Genomic DNA, 20,596 nt, shown 5'->3' with positions numbered 1-20,596 from the left:
ATAACACAAGAACTAGGGTCAGAACGTGACAGAAAAACTCCCCGTTTTTGGTTGAAAATGGGTGTTGAGGCAGCCGTTTGTGAAAATCTTCACCGTTGAATCGTCTTGTTGGAAAATGTAACCCATATGTCCGTCACTGATATCCACTCCACCATTAAACAATCAGGAGCCTCACAAAGAATGGCTTTGATGGCTTTGTCATTGTGTTCATGACACGAAGGACACAATACACCGATAGTTGGTCATGTTTTATTTCTTCTTTAGAGTCTTCTGTGGTTAATCTCTTGAGGTTTCTTGTCGCACGTAGTGTTCACAGCTCTTTACTTATACTGACCATGTACAAGATCACTAAACAGCAGTGACAGTGACTGACAAGGCTTCTTCTCTCAAGGCTGGGAACTTGAAACTGAGATACTCCTTTTGGTTCCCAGAGCAATGTTCTGGGCGTACTGTCAATTGGTCTGAGGAGGTCACAGCCACCTGCAAGAACCAAGATAGAGTGAGGGAGATGCTGTGTACAATTCAAGGCTCTCTCTTTAGACAATACAATTATCTCAGACACAAGTTTTAAATATATGACATTATAAACTGCCGCTGTAAATAAAATGACAGTAGGAATAATCATGTAATACTCACTGTACTGGAAACAATTCATACTTTGGTGTTAATTTGGTGATAATTTGTAACATTTATGGAATTAATTAATGAAGATACCCAAGTCTTCACATGCCTATATTCAAGAATATAGAGTGGGAGTAAAGGGAGATATCCATATTTAAAGTTATATATTTATTCATTGTTTGATCATTGAAATAAATATTTCTCCCTTGCCTGCAACACTCAGCTGAAGCGGATACACTTGAATGAAAACAAACAAACTGATGACATCAGTATACACCTGTGGTACATTCAAAATAATTAGCTAATGTTGAAGATGACCTGCACCTACACAGGTGAACAATAAACACTCATACGTACGAGGCTTCCTGTGCAACAGGGACTGGGAAGACCAAGTCAAGTCAAATCCAATGAATGCAACACTGAACACTTGAGGTGAGTTAGTCAATAAAAATATATCCATTCATCAAATCACAGGTTGCCTTAGTACTTTTAGCACAATTGAGTAGGGATTTTGATGGCAATTGAGATTTTGATGGCAATGTCCTCTGTCATTACCAGATTTGTCGTCGCTGTCCCTCCCATAGTCAATGACACAAACAAATACACACAGACTAGTTCTCACCAAACTAACCTGACTTTTCAAGTATACCCTTACGTTATTTTACACTTTTACACTCTAAACAGTTAAACAATCAATATGCGCATCTCTGCATAAAAAGTGCTCCATTAGCTGTGTGTAGGATCGTCTTAGTGTTCTGCTTTCATAATAGGCCCATAAGGATAACTATTTTATCTCTACCCAAAAGAGGCATTTGGGTGAGTATGGCGAGATTTAAAGTCCACCTTTGTGGAGTTGTTCTGAACCAAAAACATTCATTAAAGTGTAATGCACTGTCTATAACTGATGATAAAATCTATGTAAAAAAAAGACATCTGACAAATAAATAAAACGTGTCACAAATCTTAATAGTAACACCATTCACACGGGTGTATCCATGAAGTGATAAATCAATGTTTTCAAAGGGTTTTATGTTTTGCCCTAAAATTTGACTTAGCACAGGTGGGAAACATGTCTGGCTGCTGGTTGAATTGTATTGTATTGCTCCTGAGGCGTGTGATATCCTCTCTTTTTTTAAGTCGCCGACTAGACTTTATTATCAGGAAAGCTTTGGCTGAAACCTAAATAAATAACCCCCTTTCTACTCCAAATTAAAATAAGATTATAGAACAATCAAAAACAAAACAAAATTGGGGGGTTATTTTGGAGAAAAAGGTGCAAAAATGTCTAGCTATCGAATAGCAAACCAACAAAACCAAACTCATTCCACATAATGCCATACTTTGAATTCATATGAAGCTCCTGGGCCTAAATCAAAAGACCAGAGGTCTTAAATCACAGATAACCTGGTCCCAGATCTCTCTGGCCTGTATAGCCAACTGAATAGCCAGTGTCATATACAGCACAAACAGATTTGCAACCAGGCTCCCTAGATCTGTGAACATGTGGAATAGTTTATGTCATGCATTCTGCCTCATCAATAGAGACAAACTTAAGCCTAATGCACAGTGTGTGGACCCATTTTTACCCATTTCCTTCAAAAGCTGTGCCAGTGAGAGTCACTTGATTTCACTACAGATAAAATAGTATTTACACTGAATCCATCTACCTCTGATATTATATTAATTTCAGGGATATACACACATTACATAAATGAACACGTTATCTTATGCATACGTTCAGGTTTTACACACTGTTGTACATAAAGAGAAATGTTTTGTGCACTTAAATGTAGAAAATACATTCCACATAGTGCCGACACACACTGAGGGAGAATTGCGCAGTACGACATAACAACCCAAAAACATCTGGGAAAAATAGGTCAATATATATATATATATATTTTAAACACATTGTCGTCTTTCAAATGACAGAAATACAATACTTTTATACAAAATCAAAAATACAGTACTATCGACAGTATACGTGACCTACCACTGACGTGACAAATGGACCACACACTTACAGTAAGTCTTCCAGATAGTTAATGGGGCCATAGAAATAGAATGACTGGAAAGAACCAAGCCTCTCAGATCACATGTATATATATATATATATATATATAATTTCAATGCGAACGTCCGTTCTAGTTATTTCATTTCTATGGATAGATAAGAGTATTAATTGGCTCATAGTAGGCCGTCAATGTTCTTCTCCGCTATCTCCTTCTCTTTGTCCTCAGTGGCGCCCCCCGGTGGACTGTACTTGTTGTTGTAGTCCTGGAGCATGGTCACAACGTCGTGGTGTCCAAAGTGCACTGCCTCTTCCATCGGTGTGTTACCCCACCTTGATGGAACAGACAAGAGACATTGTAAACATGGCTCTTAAAATGGACACGTTTTACACGGTTTCCATCCAATTGGCGACAGATTTTCATACAAATATTCTCAAATCTGCATAAATAAAATGTGTGCATTTTACAGAGTCAATGCGCGGTACAGAGTCAATGTGCGGGGGCACCGGTTAGTCGAGGTAATTGAGGTAATATATACATGTATGTCAAGCTCATCACCATGCACTTTTACCACCCTGTGAAGTTCATTATAATTTCACCTGTAGCCTAATAAACTGCATGCTTTCCCAAGTCGTAACGGGAGGACCACACAACATATCCTTGTGTGGCTCCAAGTTTCCCATCTTGTTTTTGGTTTGTTGACATTTGGAAAGCTTCCTGACACATTTGCTGTTTTCATTCGGCCTGTCGTGACATTTCTTATCCGACATGTATTCTCATAAAAAAGTGGGATGGAAAACTGTTTACAGACAAGACACTGGTTGTAAATATGTCTTCTCGTCCATTGGAGACATTGAACCTTAGCTACATTGACAGACACTGGGTGGTCTTTGGGGGCCATTGAATCTAAACTCACCTGTCTTTGGGAACAGGGTTGACCCTGCATGCCTCCAACAGGAACTTGACCACCTCCACATGTCCCTCTGCTGCAGCCACATGGAGGGCTGTCCTGGAGTCATAGTCCCTCTGCTCCATGTCCATGGAAGACAGAGCAAACCTGGACACATTCCAAAGAAGGACAGTGATGAGCACAGTGCAGCAGCCAAAATAGCACACACACCACCTCTAGTCCCCAAGTAGACACACAGGGAAACCTCACAAGGTCTCGGTCTGACACAGGGACAGATTTGGAATTTACTCTCCAAAGATGTCAAAACATGACATATTTCCTTTCATGGCTTATTTTCAAGGCCTTGTTGGCCAACATGGAGATAATGCAGTGCTGTGTACCTCCTCAGTGCAGACACATCGCCAGTGTACGCGGCAAAGAGAAGATTGATGACCGACTTCACCTGAAAGACAACAGACAGGCAGCTGGCGTCAGTTTGCAAGTCAACCACTTTCCTTTAGCACTATCAGCATCTTCCAGTGGATGGCACTGTTGCTTTAAAAAAGAACACACAGTCCAAAGACAGCCCTTTCAAGGGAATAAGTCGACTACATGTACATGGAGGCACCTTGGTGAACGTAGGGAAGTAGAAAAAGAGCGGAGAAGGAGCGAGAGGCTCCCAGTAAAACTCGACTCACCCTTTGGTCTCCGCCCTCCCTGCGAGGATCCAGCTTCTTGACAAAGTGCTTCAGGTTGTCGTAGTTGTGGAAGTTGCAAAGGGACACCAGATCCTGGAACCAGAGCAAATCCCTGTCAGGCTTTCTGCTGGTTTTCTAATCATCAATCAATCAATGAATTAGATCAGTGACAGAGAGACATCAGTTTCTCGTACCGTGCAGAACTGGATTCCTCGTACACTGTTACCCAGCTTGTCCAGTGGAGGGGACCAGCACATGATACCCATGACGTTGGGCACCACCAGCAGGATGCCCCCTGCCACGCCCGACTTCGCTGGAAGTCCAACCTGCCAGAGACAGCATAGAGGAAGAGGTTAACAGGGAGCGCAGACAACGGTGTCAAAACATGACAGCAATAAATGAACAGCAGTGGATAGACAAACATCATGGAGTAGGAACTGCAGTGTAATGCTTAAACGGTGGCAGACTGGAGACACAGTGGGAACAACGACAAAGAGCAGCAGGCCAAACAGACAGTAGGAAACAATGCTAAACTAGGGGGGGGGGGGCTAGGAAAATAAGGGGACTGGAAATGGAAATTCTAACTCAAATCTGGCACAAAGTCTGTTGTACATGGTCCCTGTCAAATCAACAAATACAAGTATTGGAGGAAGGAACTTGGGAGACTCACGTGGAAAGCGAACTGTCCCGAGAAGTCGTACATGCCGCATGAGTGCATGAGGCTCAGGGTGTTCCGTACCGCCTCCGGGCCCAGCACGCGCTCGCCTGTGATTGGACAGAAGCCGCCGTTGGCCAGGGTGGCCGCCATGACGCTAGCGCTTTCACAGGTCACCTCGATGGAGCACAGCTGGAGTAGAATAGAGAACTGTTAATATACCATTGGGAATAACAGCTGAGTGAGAAAAACACAAACAGGATGTTTCTCCATTGAAATGATACAGCTTCAAACTTGAACCATGTTCAGAAGAAAATGCTCACTCGATTCCCACACCAATTCACCATACATACATACACTGTCATCACAGCCAGTGTTGTCTATGTATACAGATGACTCAACACTACACACGTCAGCTACTAAAGCGAGTGAAATAACTGCAACACTTAACAATGAGCTGCAGTTAGTTTCAGAATGGGTTGCAAGGAATAAGTTAGACCTAAATATTTCAAAAACTATAAGCATTGTATTTGGGACAAATCAATCACTAAACCCTAAATCTTGCAACGAATAATGTGGAAACTGAGAAAGTTGAGGTGACTAAACTGCTTGGAGTTACCCTGGATTGTAAACCGTCATGGTCAAAACATGTTGATACAACAGTAGCTAAGATGGGGAGAAGTCTGTCCATAATAAAGCGCTGCTCTACCTTCTTAACAACATTATCAACAAGGCAGGTCCTACAGGCACATGGACTACTTTTCAGTCGTGTGGTCAGGTGCCACAAATAGGGATTTAAGAAAATTACAATTGGCTCAGAACAGGGAGGCACAGCTAGCCTTTAAATGTACACAGAAAGCTAACATCTATAATATGCATGTAAATCTCTCACGGCTCAAAGTGGAGGAGAAATTGACTTCCATCACTACTTGGTTCTGTAAGAAGTGTTGACAAGCTGAATGCATCGAGCTGTCTGTTTAAACTACTAGCACACAGCTCAGACACCCATGCATACCCCACAAGACATGGCACCAGAGGTCTCTTCACAACCCCAAGTCCAGAACAGACTATGGTTCACAGTACTACATAGAGCCATGACTACATGGAACTCTATTCCAAGTCAGGTAACTGATGTAGAATCAGATTAAAAGAATTGATGAAAAGACACCTTATGGAACAGCAGGGACTGTGAAGAGACTCACACACAGGTACAGACCCGCAATACACACACACACACGCTAGCACACACATACATTGTAATATTGTTGCATGGTGGTATTAGACATTTTGTACTGTAGATATGTAGTGGTGTAATAATGTTATGTGAATACTGTTTTATGTGTGATGTAAATGCCTTAATGTGTTTGGACCCCAGGAAGAGTAGCTGCTGCCAAATACAAATACTCACCTGGAAGTAGAGGTCTAAAATGGAGGTCATGTCTGTCCCCTCTGGAAAGCACTAGAAAGAAACAACAGTGATTTGATTTGACAGTCAGACAATGCCTAGTAAAAATGTCTTCAGTGATCTAGGAAAGATTGATGTACAATGTGTGTGCTTGTTTCAGCTGTCGCCAACCTTCTTCTCCTTCAGGTAGTAGCCAATAGCAAAGTTCCGATCTCCAGACTCCCTCTCTGACTGGAATCTGGGTGCAGAGAGTTGTGTTGTTAGTTAACGGGAACATTCGGAGTTCTGTTTCAACTAAGTTCAATTCCAATTTGGAATCCAATTCTACTTCCCAAACCAGCAAAGCTATTTGTGTTGTTGACATAGCCGCTATTTGTTGTTGACATAGCCGCGGGAAGTCGTTTGGGGGTGGGGGCGGTGGCGGTGCAACAAAAACCGCTAGCTATATCGGTCTGCTAACACAGGACTACAGTTGACTACTTTTGAGAATTGTATGAATTCAGCACCCCTACGGTTTTTGATGTTGTCCAGGTCAAGATTTCTCTCTATGGTTGTTGTTTTTGTGATGTTATTCTAAAGCAGAATAAAGTACTGTCTGAAACTGATAATCGTACTAAAAATGCGATTGATGAAAACAACACTGATGAATAACTAAGGCATGGCACCTGGCCAATGGTGGTGAGCCCAAGGTGCTGAACCAAACCACAACCCCAGTTCTTCATCTTGAGAACTCACGTTGCATTGCTGAAACCCACATACTCGTTTCCTGCTAGCTTGTTCATGAAGTTCATGACCTGCAATACAAAGTTGGTCAAAAGGTCACAAAGTGTACCCATCATAACAAAGACGATAATCTCAAACAGTCAGCGCAGCGTCGGTCTAAACATAAAAGAACTGGGTAGCGTTACTTACATAATCAAATTTCTCAGCGTTGCTTGCCCCTTGCTAAAAGAGAAACAGAAGATCACATAAGTATGTGATGTACAGTATATTGTATATTGCCTAGCTAGTTGTCACGCCCTGGTCTTAGTATTTTGTGTTTTCTTTATTATTTCGGTCAGGCCAGGGTGTGACATGGGTTTATTATGTGGTGTGTTTTGTCTTGGGGTTTTAGTAGGTATTGGGATTGTGGCTTAGTAGGGTTATCTAGAAAAGTCTATGGTTGCCTGAAGTGGTTCTCAATCAGAGGCAGGTGTTTATCGTTGTCTCTGATTGGGAACCATATTTAGGCAGCCATATTCTTTGAGTGTTTGGTGGGTGATTGTTCCGGTCTCTGTGTTTGCTTGCACCAGATAGGCTGTATAGGTTTTCACGTTACGTTTGTTGTTTTTGTATTGTTCGTTTTTTCATCATTATTAAACATGTATGAAAATGACCACGCTGCATTTTGGTCTGACTCTCCTTCGACGGAAGAAAACCGTAACACTAGTGGGAATACCTTATGACAAATTCAAATTATTCCTAGATCAAATTACCAACATCATTACAAAACCTAGCAATAATCATTATAAAAAAACAGTATGTACCCTAAAGAAAATACATTTAGTCCTAATATAAAAAATATTTAGGATTACTGGGCAAGTAGCTATGAATATATGATATGAAATGAATCACTAACTAAAGAGTCAAGGGTTTTGAAATGAGAAAATAATCTACCAAAAGACAATCAGGAAAACAATGTGTAGGCCATTATACCAGACTGTTATGGGGATAAAACACACGACAGGTAAATGCAATTCCTTATATCTGCATAGACAGGTATACGTGAAGTTAATCTGTAGTAGTGCAAGTAGCCTATGTACTGTAGGGGTGTCTGAGTGTCTGTTGAAAGTTAGTGATGTTTGCTAGTGTGTGGCTGATCCTGTGTGATGTAGAAGGTTATGGATCTATATGTGCAGATTAATTAGTGATGTCCTCCCTTAATATTGTGGAACACACTGACTTCTGGGATATGTTGTATAAGCTGAGGAGAGAAACTTTATATTTAACTCTAATAACACAAATAGTGCAAATAAAGCAGTCAAACAATAAAACACAAATAATCGATCATCTAAAAACAAAATGGCATGTTTGTACTATCATGATTTTGAAAAACGTGTTTTTTTGTGCCTTTTTTCATTATCCAGGTTATAAGCAGTTAGTAAACCGTCTGTAAAATGCAGGTGACAAATAGCAACTACTACAACTGTAACAAATCCAGATGTTGTTCAAATGGGGGAAATTATTTAACGTCATTGACCTGTGGCAGTGGTCATAATTTCCCACAGATCTTAATGCTGTAAAATATGCAACACCAAATAAACCACAAACGAGGCTTCAAAAATACATTACAACGTTCCCATAGTTTAGTCCCAGATTTACCATACGGGAACCACACTGAGAGACAGATCTGGTCTATATTACTGAATACATTAGAATTAGAATGTGGGGGCATCCAATCAGTGGATTGATTATTGAGCTCACCATTAGCAACCTATACAGTGATTGGTTTAAGGTTATAATGAAGATTTGAAGTAGAAAGACACTGTTACGGTTTTCTTCTGTCGAAGGAGAGTCGGACCAAAATGCAGCGTGGTTGATAATATACATCTTTAATGAAGATGAATACGAACAATACAAAAACAAGAAATGGACCGTGAAAACCTATACAGCCTATCTGGTGAAATACAAAACACAGGAACAATCACCCACGAAACACTCAAAGAATATGGCTGCCTAAATATGGTTCCCAATCAGAGACAACGAGAATCACCTGCCTCTGATTGAGAACCGCCTGGGGTAGACTTTACTACCCCACTAAGCCACAATCCCAAAACCTACGAAAAACCCCAATACACAAACACACCACAAAATAAACCCATGTCACACCCTGGCCTGACCAAATAAAGAAAGAAAACACAAAATACTAAGACCAGGGCGTGACAGACAACACATCATTACCCTGTCAAGTCAAATGACTGCCACCCAAATAACCAAATGACTAATAGGCTACAGATGTAGGATCTTACTTTTATCACTCACTACCGGAAAAATGCAAACTTGTAGTGTATTAAAGGTTTAAAAAGGCTTCTAAAGTTCGTAATTCCCACTTTAAAATGTCAAGACTTGATTTGCCAGAACAAAAACTGTATCAACCCCTACAAAAAAAATCCATTAATTATAATTCACATAATAATTCACATTTCCTGTTGCTGCAGGATTATTTTCCTGCTGTTGCAAACTGGCTCAAATTAAGATCCTACATCTGGATATCACTAGGTGTAATATTTTATGTACTGTACTATGTACCATATTGAGTACATAGTGTACAGTATGATACAAGTATCAATAAAATAAATCATTAACACTAATTACTAGAGTCGTTATTCCTTATAGGTGTTACTCCTATAAACTCTTAGACAGGATAATCATACGGCACCTTTCCATCAGAGTTCAACCCCAAATCAAACCAGACAGGAATACTCAAGGCTTCATTCAGTAACTTGGCTTGGTTGCGGTTGAGATTGATGAGTAGCCAGGCCTCATCTATCTGGGTCCGTGTGCCATGTTACGTTGAAATATGGAACAAAGTGCTAGTCTTGTTTTGAAGGTGGTAAGCTAGTGCCTACAAATGTCTTCATCTAAGGCAAACAGTTGTGCTGTTTAATTATTAAGCTATTTCTAACATCACTTCCTGACTAATAGCCAATAGCAAAGATGTTCTACTCCTCTCAGCCAATAGCCAGCCAGGTTAGCTTTGCCTCTGCCTTGTCAAAAACACAAGATTTAAGCAGGCGATGGAGGCACAGAACACACCCACATGTAGACTTTTCATTCATATACCAAAGCAGTTTTACTCATGATTAAATGTATGGCTTTATCTATATGGCTGGGCTGGTTAGACGAATCTGAGGCCCGTTGCCTGACACGCTAGTGCTGTCTATGTGCATAACTGAGAGGCAGGCAGCTCACTGATGCTTTCACCAAACAAATCCCCTTTCAGCAGGATGATCTATAGTCTTAATCTCTCCATAGACAATACAGTGCAAGCTGGTAATCTGGCTAAAGCAATGCAGTCCCCCCCTGTCATTTAATGTATTTCAAATGTAATTCAATGCAACTTTGTCACTCCAGAGGTAACAAGGTACGTACAGAATTGACCTCATGTATTATGTAGCCTAGTATTGGTACAACTACCCACAGTACTGAACAAAGGCATGGGTCAGCGTTTCTTTTTGAAACCAATGTTTCCCCCTCCAAAAAACATACAATTATTATCTGAACTTCAAACGTTATTTACCTTTAGGAGGGACGTGCACACGATAGCGCCGGCGTTAACCATAGGGTTATGTGGTTTATCTGTGGAAATCAGTGTGTTACATTACAACACGTTTACAAATGCAGTGGACAGAGTATACGTTCGATAAACAGCAAGGTTACATTTTCTTCACAATCACCACACACTACTCGACACATTCAATGTGAGAGGCAAATATGCCCAAAGATCATGCAACTTTGATTTAACTTTGAACTTGAAGTGAGGAAAGGAGCAGAATAACAAATCAGAAGGATAATGAATGAATGCTGATGGGACCACGGCTGCCTTTTGTAGTCTAAAGACCATACTAGTGATATTGAGGAACACAGCCATGAACTCACAGCCCAGTACTAGCTGTACTGTAGGTCTCTTGTGTTATGCCACTTCCCCTTTCCTTCCCCTAAACCCTTTGAATCTTCTTATGCAATCACACAAAAAAACAGGAAGAAACAACATTCCTACCACTTCTAGCAGTTTGCAGAAACGGATTAGATAACATGACCAATGGGAGAAAGTGCATCAAAACCGAAAACCGACCTGGGATTTACTGAAACCCTGTACTAAACCCCGAGTCACAATCTACAGAGCTCAGATAGCATCATTTGCCAACCAACACAGCAATCAGAGCAATGAGTTACAATGCCTCGATTGGATTTGAAACAGACAAGGCTTGATTTGAGAGAGCTTGACAACTGCTGCTCTCCATATAGCTTCTGCATGCGCTTCATACGTGAAGCAGAAATCCACAGGAAGTGAAACATTGACACTGTTGTCATTGCTTTCGTTTCGTTGATGAAACCGAGTGGTAAAAAAAAGATGACATTGCATACGATGACAGAGGGAATGAAACTGTGTTTGTTGTTTGAAGTAACTTCTTTGTTGTTGTAATATCGCAGGGCGGACGTGGCCGTTTCACAGAGTACGGATTCCAGCTTTAAACTAGGATCTTATCAAAGATATGATACATGAGGTTGGTGTTATTCTCCAGGTCTACTGTAGACTATTGCAGATGAAGTAGAGCGTATGGACATTGTACTGATTCTGTACTGATTCTATCCGGCTACACCAACACCTCTCATTAAGATTACATAACAGTACCATGGCAACAGACTGCACCACAGGCTGGATCACCTTGCATTGAATCACATGACAACCCACCCAGAGGGACTACTTTCTCTCAATCAACCCGGACAACTGCCTTGTCCAATGTACAATATATAAATGATTCTATGAAAGAACAAAATCTTTTCACAGGGTATGCTAGGTTTGAAGTAAAATAGGACCACCTGAGCAGCACTACATTGTAACTCCTCTGTTCTGCGTGTGAAATTAACAGCCAAACAGCGAGCAGGGGGGCTCCAGACAAACCGGTGCTGCCTGCGACCATAGAATTACAGAATCTCATTCTGGAGCTCTGTAGGTTTTACGACACCAGACACTATAGTATTTTATATCTTTATACGTGTGACCCTCACCTTCCTCGTTAAGGAATAGTTTGTTGAAGCGCAGACCGCTGGGCTCTTTGCCGATGAAACGGTGCACATACTCTGTCCCGTGGTCGTTCACGGCGATGGCGTACTTCAGAGGCTTTACACACGACTGCAGGCAGAACGGGACTTTGGTGTCACCCGCTGTGTGTCTAAAGAAGGGGATGGAGAGAGAGAAGGGGATGGAGAGAGAGCAGAAGGGGATGGAGAGAGAGCAGAAGGGGATGGAGAGAGAGCAGAAGGGGATGGAGAGAGAGCAGAAGGGGATGGAGAGAGAGAAGGGGATGGAGAGAGAGAAGGGGATGGAGAGAGAGAAGGGGATGGAGAGAGCAGAAGGGGATGGAGAGAGAGCAGAAGGGGATGGAGAGAGAGAAGGGGATGGAGAGAGAGCAGAAGGGGATGGAGAGAGAGCAGAAGGGGATGGAGAGAGAGCAGAAGGGGATGGAGAGAGAGCAGAAGGGGATGGAGAGAGAGCAGAAGGGTAACTAATTAGCTACTTTACAGTGTATGCCATTGTCACAATGCTGCTGTAAGCAGTTTGACAGGAACACTATACTGTACATCCAAATGGAAAGTGTTCCATCTTAACAGTAGAAACACAAATGTAGGCTACTACATGTTTACTGCATGTGAAACATGACTATAGCTGCTGTACCTTTGTCCATCCACAGTGCATATGGACACGGCCCAGAGGTCCGGGCTGAACCTTGCCAGCTGGGGAATGTAGTCAGCCACCTACGCAACAGAAAAGAAGACAACATATCAACACTTACCATTCCCCATGGGCATTTAATCAGGAAATGATCATCACCACCATCACCATGCAGTCTCACTGACCCCGGGGCCTCTCCCTCACCCACCTGTCCTCCTCCCAGGTGTTTGGCATTCTCATAGAGAGCGTCGATTTCGGAGGCAAAGGACACAAAGTCGGGAATAACAAACTTCTTCCTGAAGGCCTGGGTGAGCAGCACGATGTTGCTCTGGACACACCTGGGAGAGAAAAGGAGACAGTGGTGTTTATGTCAGGTACCAGAGTCTCCTTATGACTAGTGTAACACATGGAGTCCTGTGTGCTTCAGTTGGAAGAGCAAGGCACTTGCAATGCCAGGGTCACGGGTTCAATACCCGCTGGGGCTACCAATAAGAAACTCTATGCATGCAAGTCGCTTTGGATCAAAGCATCTGCTAAATGGAATATATTACTACATTGTTATTGTACATATGATACAGGGAATAGAAAACTGTGAGGAATTAGCTCATAGATTTGTATAAGATGTTATATGACATCAGATATCTATTTACCCTGTCCTATCCCTGCTACTGTATAAAATCAGATATCTATTTACCCTGTCCTATCCCTGCTACTGTATAAAATCAGATATCTATTTACCCTGTCCTATCCCTGCTACTGTATAAAATCAGATATCTATTTACCCTGTCCTATCCCTGCTACTGTATAAAATCAGATATCTATTTACCCTGTCCTATCCCGGCTACTGTATAAAATCAGATATCTATTTACCCTGTCCTATCCCTGCTACTGTATACAATCAGATATCTATTTACCCTGTCCTATCCCTGCTACTGTATAAAATCAGATATCTATTTACCCTGTCCTATCCCTGCTACTGTATAAAATCAGATATCTATTTACCCTGTCCTATCCCTGCTACTGTATAAAATCAGATATCTATTTACCCTGTCCTATCCCTGCTACTGTATAAAATCAGATATCTATTTACCCTGTCCTATCCCTGCTACTGTATAAAATCAAATATCTATTTACCCTGTCCTATCCCTGCTACTGTATAGAATCAGATATCTATTTACCCTGTCCTGTCCCTGCTACTGTATAAAATCAGATATCTATTTACTCTGTCCTATCCCTGCTACTGTATAAAATCAGATATCTATTTACTCTGTCCTATCCCTGCTACTGTATAAAATCAGATATCTATTTACCCTGTCCTATCCCTGCTGCTGTATAAGATCAGATATCTATTTACCCTGTCCTATCCCTGCTACTGTATAAAATCAGATATCTATTTACCCTGTCCTATCCCTGCTACTGTATAAAATCAGATATCTATTTACCCTGTCCTATCCCTGCTACTGTATAAAATCAGATATCTATTTACCCTGTCCTATCCCTGCTACTGTATAAAATCAGATATCTATTTACCCTGTCCTATCCCTGCTACTGTATAAAATCAGATATCTATTTACCCTGTCCTATCCCTGCTACTGTATAAAATCAGATATCTATTTACCCTGTCCTATCCCTGCTACTGTATAAAATCAGATATCTATTTACCCTGTCCTTTCCCTGCTACTGTATAAAATCAGATATCTATTTACCCTGTCCTATCCCTGCTACTGTATAAAATCAGATATCTATTTACCCTGTCCTATCCCTGCTACTGTATAAAATCAGATATCTATTTACCCTGTCCTATCCCTGCTACTGTATAAAATCAGATATCTATTTACCCTGTCCTATCCCTGCTACTGTATAAAATCAGATATCTATTTACCCTGTCCTATCCCTGCTGCTGTATAAAATCAGATATCTATTTACCCTGTCCTATCCCTGCTACTGTATAAAATCAGATATCTATTTACCCTGTCCTATCCCTGCTACTGTATAAAATCAGATATCTATTTACCCTGTCCTATCCCGGCTACTGTATCAAATCAGATATCTATTTACCCTGTCCTATCCCTGCTACTGTATAAAATCAGATATCTATTTACCCTGTCCTATCCCTGCTGCTGTATAAAATCAGATATCTATTTACCCTGTCCTATCCCTGCTACTGTATAAAATCAGATATCTATTTACCCTGTCCTTGCCCTGCTACTGTATAAAATCAGATATCCATTTACCCTGTCCTATCCCTGCTACTGTATAAAATCAGATATCTATTTACCCTGTCCTATCCCTGCTACTGTATAGAATCAGATATCTATTTACCCTGTCCTATCCCTGCTACTGTATAAAATCAGATATCTATTTACCCTGTCCTATCCCTGCTACTGTATAGAATCAGATATCTATTTACCATGTCCTATCCCTGCTACTGTATAGAATCAGATATCTATTTACCATGTCCTATCCCTGCTACTGTATAGAATCAGATATCTATTTACCATGTCCTATCCCTGCTACTGTATGCGCCCACTGGTGTGTTTACTGTATAGGTTTCTCTTGCCTATAAATCGTTGCCTCCCAGATGGCTTCCAGTCAAAGCTACTGCAGCTCCTAGCATGTTTGTTTAGCGCCTAGTGCGTTGTCTTGTGATCTGTATCCTGCAGGGTGGCTTGCCTACAGAGTGGTTTCTCAAGCTGTCACTGGGCTATGTGTGCTATGTCACATGGTATGTCCTAGGGATGTAAACAGGAACAATCTTTTTAAAGCAAATATCAGCTGATCTGGAAAGGACAGTTCTTGTGATCGTAGAGATGAGTCTCTTGACAAATTGCCATTCATTATTTTTGTAACAAGGATATTTTAAAATGAACGGGATTGATATGACCTTGGCAATCTGAAAGGACTAGGCTATGACATGCTTCCTTATAAAGCCTGAACTACTATGAATAATTCATGACTTGAAATGCATTGAGCAAATACTTCTAAGGAACCTGAATAAGTTATGGCCCTACACGAACTGTGTTTAAATAAAGGAGGCATACAAATGACTAAATGATGACCAGTGCTTGACATATCAAAAGACCGCTAAAGCCTTCTATTCTAGGTCGAGTGTCTAGAGTGTTCTGGAACTAACCTGTTATAGAACCCAGCTCTAGAGTGTCTTACTTCTTGAAGACGTCTAGATAAATATTACTTCCAGCGTTCTGTTCCCAGTACATCCCAGTACTAGACTGTCTTACTTCTTGAAGAGGTGTCGGTCCAGGTTTCCGTCTGACGTGGTCTTCATGATGACTTTCAGGTTCTCCATACATTCCTTCAGCCGGGGGTCTCCGGTCCGAAGCCCTGTGGCTTTCAGCGCCTGCAGAAAGCATGGCTCGTGTCAGGGGGCTGACGATTGTCATGTTTATTACATTTACAAACATTTATTATGTTTGTAATGCTTATAAAGAAGGTTATAACTTGACAAGTTAATGGCATATTACGCTATATTTCTTGAAGGATCCAATGTAAATGTCAAGACTAATAAGGCCTATTGAATAAACTGCTCTTCCATGCCAGATAGCAGGAGATCAACATTTCACCATAGAAATAGAATGAATTCTAATCTGACAAGAATCTAATTCTATAAATGTCACCCCGAGCAAGGGGCCATACATGAGTGAGCTATTGCTTCCTGGTACAGCCAGAGTAGTAACAAGCATTATATTCAGATATACCGTATAAGGTTGTGGCAGTAACCATGACACAGCAGGCACCATTGCTATACTACCATCCATCTGGCCCAACCATGTGGCTGCCTGCTTGGCTCTGGTCTGACACTCACTGTGGTGAATTTGTGAGCTGGGATTTTTTCAGCGCCCCCGGCGATGGTGTAGAAGAGTAGATCCTCCAGACTGGGCAGGATGCCTGCCTGCCTTCTCCTGACACACACACACACACACACACACACACACACACACACACACACACACACACACACACACACACACACACACACACACACACACACACACACACAGAGAGAGTGAGGAACAGCCAGGGTTCTCTAAAGGCAATGGGGAACAGCAGCAGGGGGCCGGGATTAACTAGCTAAATACTGTAGAGGAGAGGTGGTGAGTATTTCACGTTACAGCCCCAGATTTAAGGAAAGGGTTTGAACCCTGCTTCCAAAACACCAGTCTGATAGTTCAAGGAGGGTTTAGATAATTTTTTATAGACAATATCTTGTTTGCATGGATCTTCAATCATAAATAAGGTAGACTTTGTTAGTTTTATGTCAATTTAAATACATGCATATCAGTTACAAATTATAGTGTCAAGTTTTAGCTAATACTCGGGGGCTTGAAGTGAGTCATTGGCCCATTTACTGACAGGTATTATGCATAGCAGCTCCAAATCCGTTCCACTCACTCTGGGAGAGGAGAGTTAGTACAGTATGTTAGAGGTAGATAGATAGGTGGAATACTGTCGTTAGGCCTAAACGAGGTGTAGGTATTTCATCATGATCCACCATACACCACATAGGATCTCTGAGGGAGGTGGGTGGGAGCTCAGGCTCAGTCAGTCCCGCAATGCATCATGGGACAGACAGGCAATAGAGCTATAGTAACCCAGCTCCGTAGCCTGCCCTAGCGATTAAGAAGACGTCACAACGTTTAAAAACGGATTAAAAATAACTTTGGTAGAGGGTCAAATCCCCTCAATCAGCTACCCAGGAATGACTCAGACTCCGGACACTGCACTATATCTTTCAGTTTGTTGTTGTTCAAAAGGATCTCTTCCAGTTTGGAGGTTGTTTAAAAGGATCTCTTCCAGTTTGGAGGTTGTTTAAGCCGTATTCGTTTGTTTTGAGTCCTCCTCTTAAATGATTACGATCCTTTATCATTTCCATGACAAATCATTTGATAAGGCCTATTTGATTGTGGTCCTTGGTCCATTTCTGGAGTCATTTCTGGATTGCTGATGCCTGCCAGAGAGGAATGCTGGAACAAACAGGTCGGTGGGAGGGCTGGGGAAGTCAAGCGCGGTCGCTTGTAGAGGCTGAGGACACTTCGAGGTAGAGAATTGAAGAGAGAGCACTCAGCAGCCGCAAGGCTTAGCCTGGAAACACCACAGTACATCTACACGAGAATGAATGAATAAATTGAGACATATACTTACACACCAAGGCAAAGCAAGCGGATCAAACGAAAAAGGAGAGAAAATATGCAGAGTAAGTGAGTGGCATTAGAACAAACTGAGTGACGTAGTGCATCATCATCATCAAGCAGATAGGCCTACTGATAAGACACAGATGAATGGATTAACATACACGTTCAATATTTAGGACACATCCAACACTGCAGAACAACAGTGAAAACCATGGCATGGCAGAACCTGAAAAAAATTATCATTATACCCTTCCAGCAAAGCACAGTGTAAAACAAAACATTAAACTGAGGACGTGTGTTGTGTTCCAAACTGCCCATATGGACATCACCCTCTCTGCTTCATGTCTCCAAGCCCTTGCCCTCACCCCAGAATAGTAGGAAGTCCCAACAGGCAGGCTACTAGGAGGTGTGAAACATCTGGATTGTTGCTGCTGATGCTCCGTTAATTCATTCTCACCCAGCCTTAGCTGGCCTTCCTCCCTCCCCTCTTCCCCCCTCCACTGCCTCGACCTGTAACTCCGTGCAGCTTTGTGAGTTCAACTGTGTGCAGCATGTAGAGAGAGTGCCTCGTCGGAAGCCCTGCACGGAGCCCGACATATAGCCTAACCCTCGGCGTCCAACTGCACACTGCCTACAGTCGGTGTGTTCCATCTACTGTGCTATTTATACACTGGAGTTCAGTTGAGTTCAATAAGCAAAAACAAGGCAGAGTGACTACTTAAACTGTGTCCAAATGAAATGAACAATCTATGCAAAATATAATTATTGAATTAATGTGTGGGTTAGCCTGTAATTCTTGAGATGACAGTAATCACATGGTCATAGGCCTAAATGCTTGCAACTTCAAGGCAGAGCTCTGGTGAATATGTTTGCGCCTGACACAAACATTAACCAACTTGATGGAGTCATTTTGGCAACCATTTCTATTCGACCCAATTTATCAACCTGGTTTCACTACCTCCAAGATGTTGAAACCAGCCTGGTTTCACTACCTCCAATAGTCTGTTGACAGGAGGGAACCACAAAACTCAATCTGAGTCAGGGCAGCGTCTGAAGGACTCAATCTCTATTCACTCACAATATTCTGCAGCTGCATACGTTAACACAATGCAACCCAGGGCAAAACCAGAAAAGGAAAAACCTTTAAATTGACCAGACTGTGTATTGATAATTCTGCTCTAGGCACAAAGCTATAGACCTACCTTGGCTACCTTCCAGCAGAGGACCCATTTGGACTGACTAGGCCTAATGTTTGTGTATCTGTGACTGAACCTAAGCTGACTAAAGCTGGTTTGACACCAGCGAAAGCAAATTGACTATGGATAAAACAAGAAGGGTGCCTGTTAAGCTGTGGGCAATGAGGCATATCATTACCAGTAGATGCATTTGTTTTCTGTGAAAAAGCCAACTGACTGGATGTGACAGAGAGAGCGAGCCTATTCCTGGCGGCATTAAGAGCCTAGGCCGACTCTACACCCATCTGCAGTAAAATGCATGAGTAAACTCAGGAGTTCCTGTCCCCATTATCATGTGACTATTTTGTTTTTCTCATAAGAGGGACTCCATTCACAGCACACTGTTGACTGAGTAGGATTAGGATAGGATACCTGTAACCCTCTGTGGGAGATTGAATCAAATTGAGCCATCAAATGTTATGTATGATTAGAAACTGGGTCTAGAGAGAGAACTATCTTATTGTGTTCCTCTCTGGGGCTACAGTATTACTGTTCGCTGTAACCAGCTCCCCCAGGGTCAAAGAGTTATTGGTGACAATGACACGATGCTCAAATTAAAGCCACCGACTTGGGCAATAGTAGCAATGCCCACGTGTGACAGCTGCACAAGGGGATGGGAATGCTTTGGCAGCAGTGTATTGTTAGCCGAGTCATGTTTTTGCAGTGAGAAATTATGCAATAAACTAACATTACCCCAATCCGACTAGTTGGTATGGCCTAATGATTTCACATCTAAATTGGGTGTAAGATCCCTCCATTCCTAAGATCCCACCAAGCATATTAAAGCTAGGCCTAAATGCTAGGAAACTGATCCTTTGTCAAAGAGACGGTCATCAGGAATATACACTGTAGCCTATGCAAAGCCACATCCATTATCATTCCAAAATGGTAGCCCCCTAGATGATGTCCATCCCCATTCCCAAATCCCCACTGACTGTCACACTAGATCCAAAATGGTAGCCCCCTAGATGACATCCATCCCCATTCCCAAATCCCCACTGACTATCACACTAGATCCAAAATGCCAAGCTACCCATTCTGATGCAGCAAGCACCATTCTGCCCAGTCTGCAGTGGAGATCTGAGACTGTCTCCATGGTAATAGACTTCTAGGATTCTAAAGTGACTGACTCTGCAAGATTGGCTGAGAGAAGATTTGATCAAATGATTTGCTCATAATGGTCATTCAATAGCCTACCCTTAACACAGGTCTTTTTAAAAAGCAAAGTGGTCCCTGCCACCATGGACAGCACTAATATTGGACAGTTGCCTTTGGCAAAGGAGGGCAGTAAATAAATAGCCTACTTTATCAGCTGGCCCAACACAGCGAGAACAAATACTCACTATCTGATAATATACTCATGATATGCCAACTCAAATGGAGATTTTCAATGTAGCGATGTGTCCAGAACTTACAAGTTGTTGAAACACCCAACAATTGTTATTATCATGCCATTATTACCATGCTATATAGCCTGCAAGAGACTATAGAATGA

The 20,596-nt window shown here is 41.8% G+C and overlaps 1 protein-coding gene across 2 annotated transcripts in view; it reads right to left on the bottom strand.

The window, feature by feature from the left end:
• Positions 1-235: 235 nt before the first annotated feature.
• The window catches only part of LOC109906680 (glutaminase kidney isoform, mitochondrial), a 31,206-nt gene continuing 10,845 nt past the window's right edge, over positions 236-20,596 (bottom strand). For both annotated transcript variants that reach the window (XM_031792368.1, XM_020504512.2), the window contains 16 exons: positions 16,540-16,636; positions 15,956-16,074; positions 12,925-13,054; positions 12,720-12,799; positions 12,053-12,216; positions 10,560-10,618; positions 7,193-7,225; positions 7,016-7,074; positions 6,452-6,518; positions 6,284-6,334; positions 4,891-5,067; positions 4,415-4,546; positions 4,221-4,313; positions 3,924-3,985; positions 3,550-3,690; positions 236-2,965 (listed from right to left, as the gene is read on the bottom strand). In XM_031792368.1, coding sequence (XP_031648228.1) covers positions 2,809-2,965; positions 3,550-3,690; positions 3,924-3,985; positions 4,221-4,313; positions 4,415-4,546; positions 4,891-5,067; positions 6,284-6,334; positions 6,452-6,518; positions 7,016-7,074; positions 7,193-7,225; positions 10,560-10,618; positions 12,053-12,216; positions 12,720-12,799; positions 12,925-13,054; positions 15,956-16,074; positions 16,540-16,636 — 1,621 coding nt within the window. In that variant the 3' untranslated portion in view covers positions 236-2,808. The remainder of the gene's footprint in view (positions 2,966-3,549; positions 3,691-3,923; positions 3,986-4,220; positions 4,314-4,414; positions 4,547-4,890; positions 5,068-6,283; positions 6,335-6,451; positions 6,519-7,015; positions 7,075-7,192; positions 7,226-10,559; positions 10,619-12,052; positions 12,217-12,719; positions 12,800-12,924; positions 13,055-15,955; positions 16,075-16,539; positions 16,637-20,596) is intronic.

This window comes from Oncorhynchus kisutch, linkage group LG16 (assembly GCF_002021735.2).
Source record: "Oncorhynchus kisutch isolate 150728-3 linkage group LG16, Okis_V2, whole genome shotgun sequence".
NCBI classification, from domain to species: domain Eukaryota; kingdom Metazoa; phylum Chordata; class Actinopteri; order Salmoniformes; family Salmonidae; genus Oncorhynchus; species Oncorhynchus kisutch.
The sequence above is the reverse complement of the archived record's forward strand: the minus strand, read 5'-3'. Positions and strand labels throughout refer to the sequence as shown.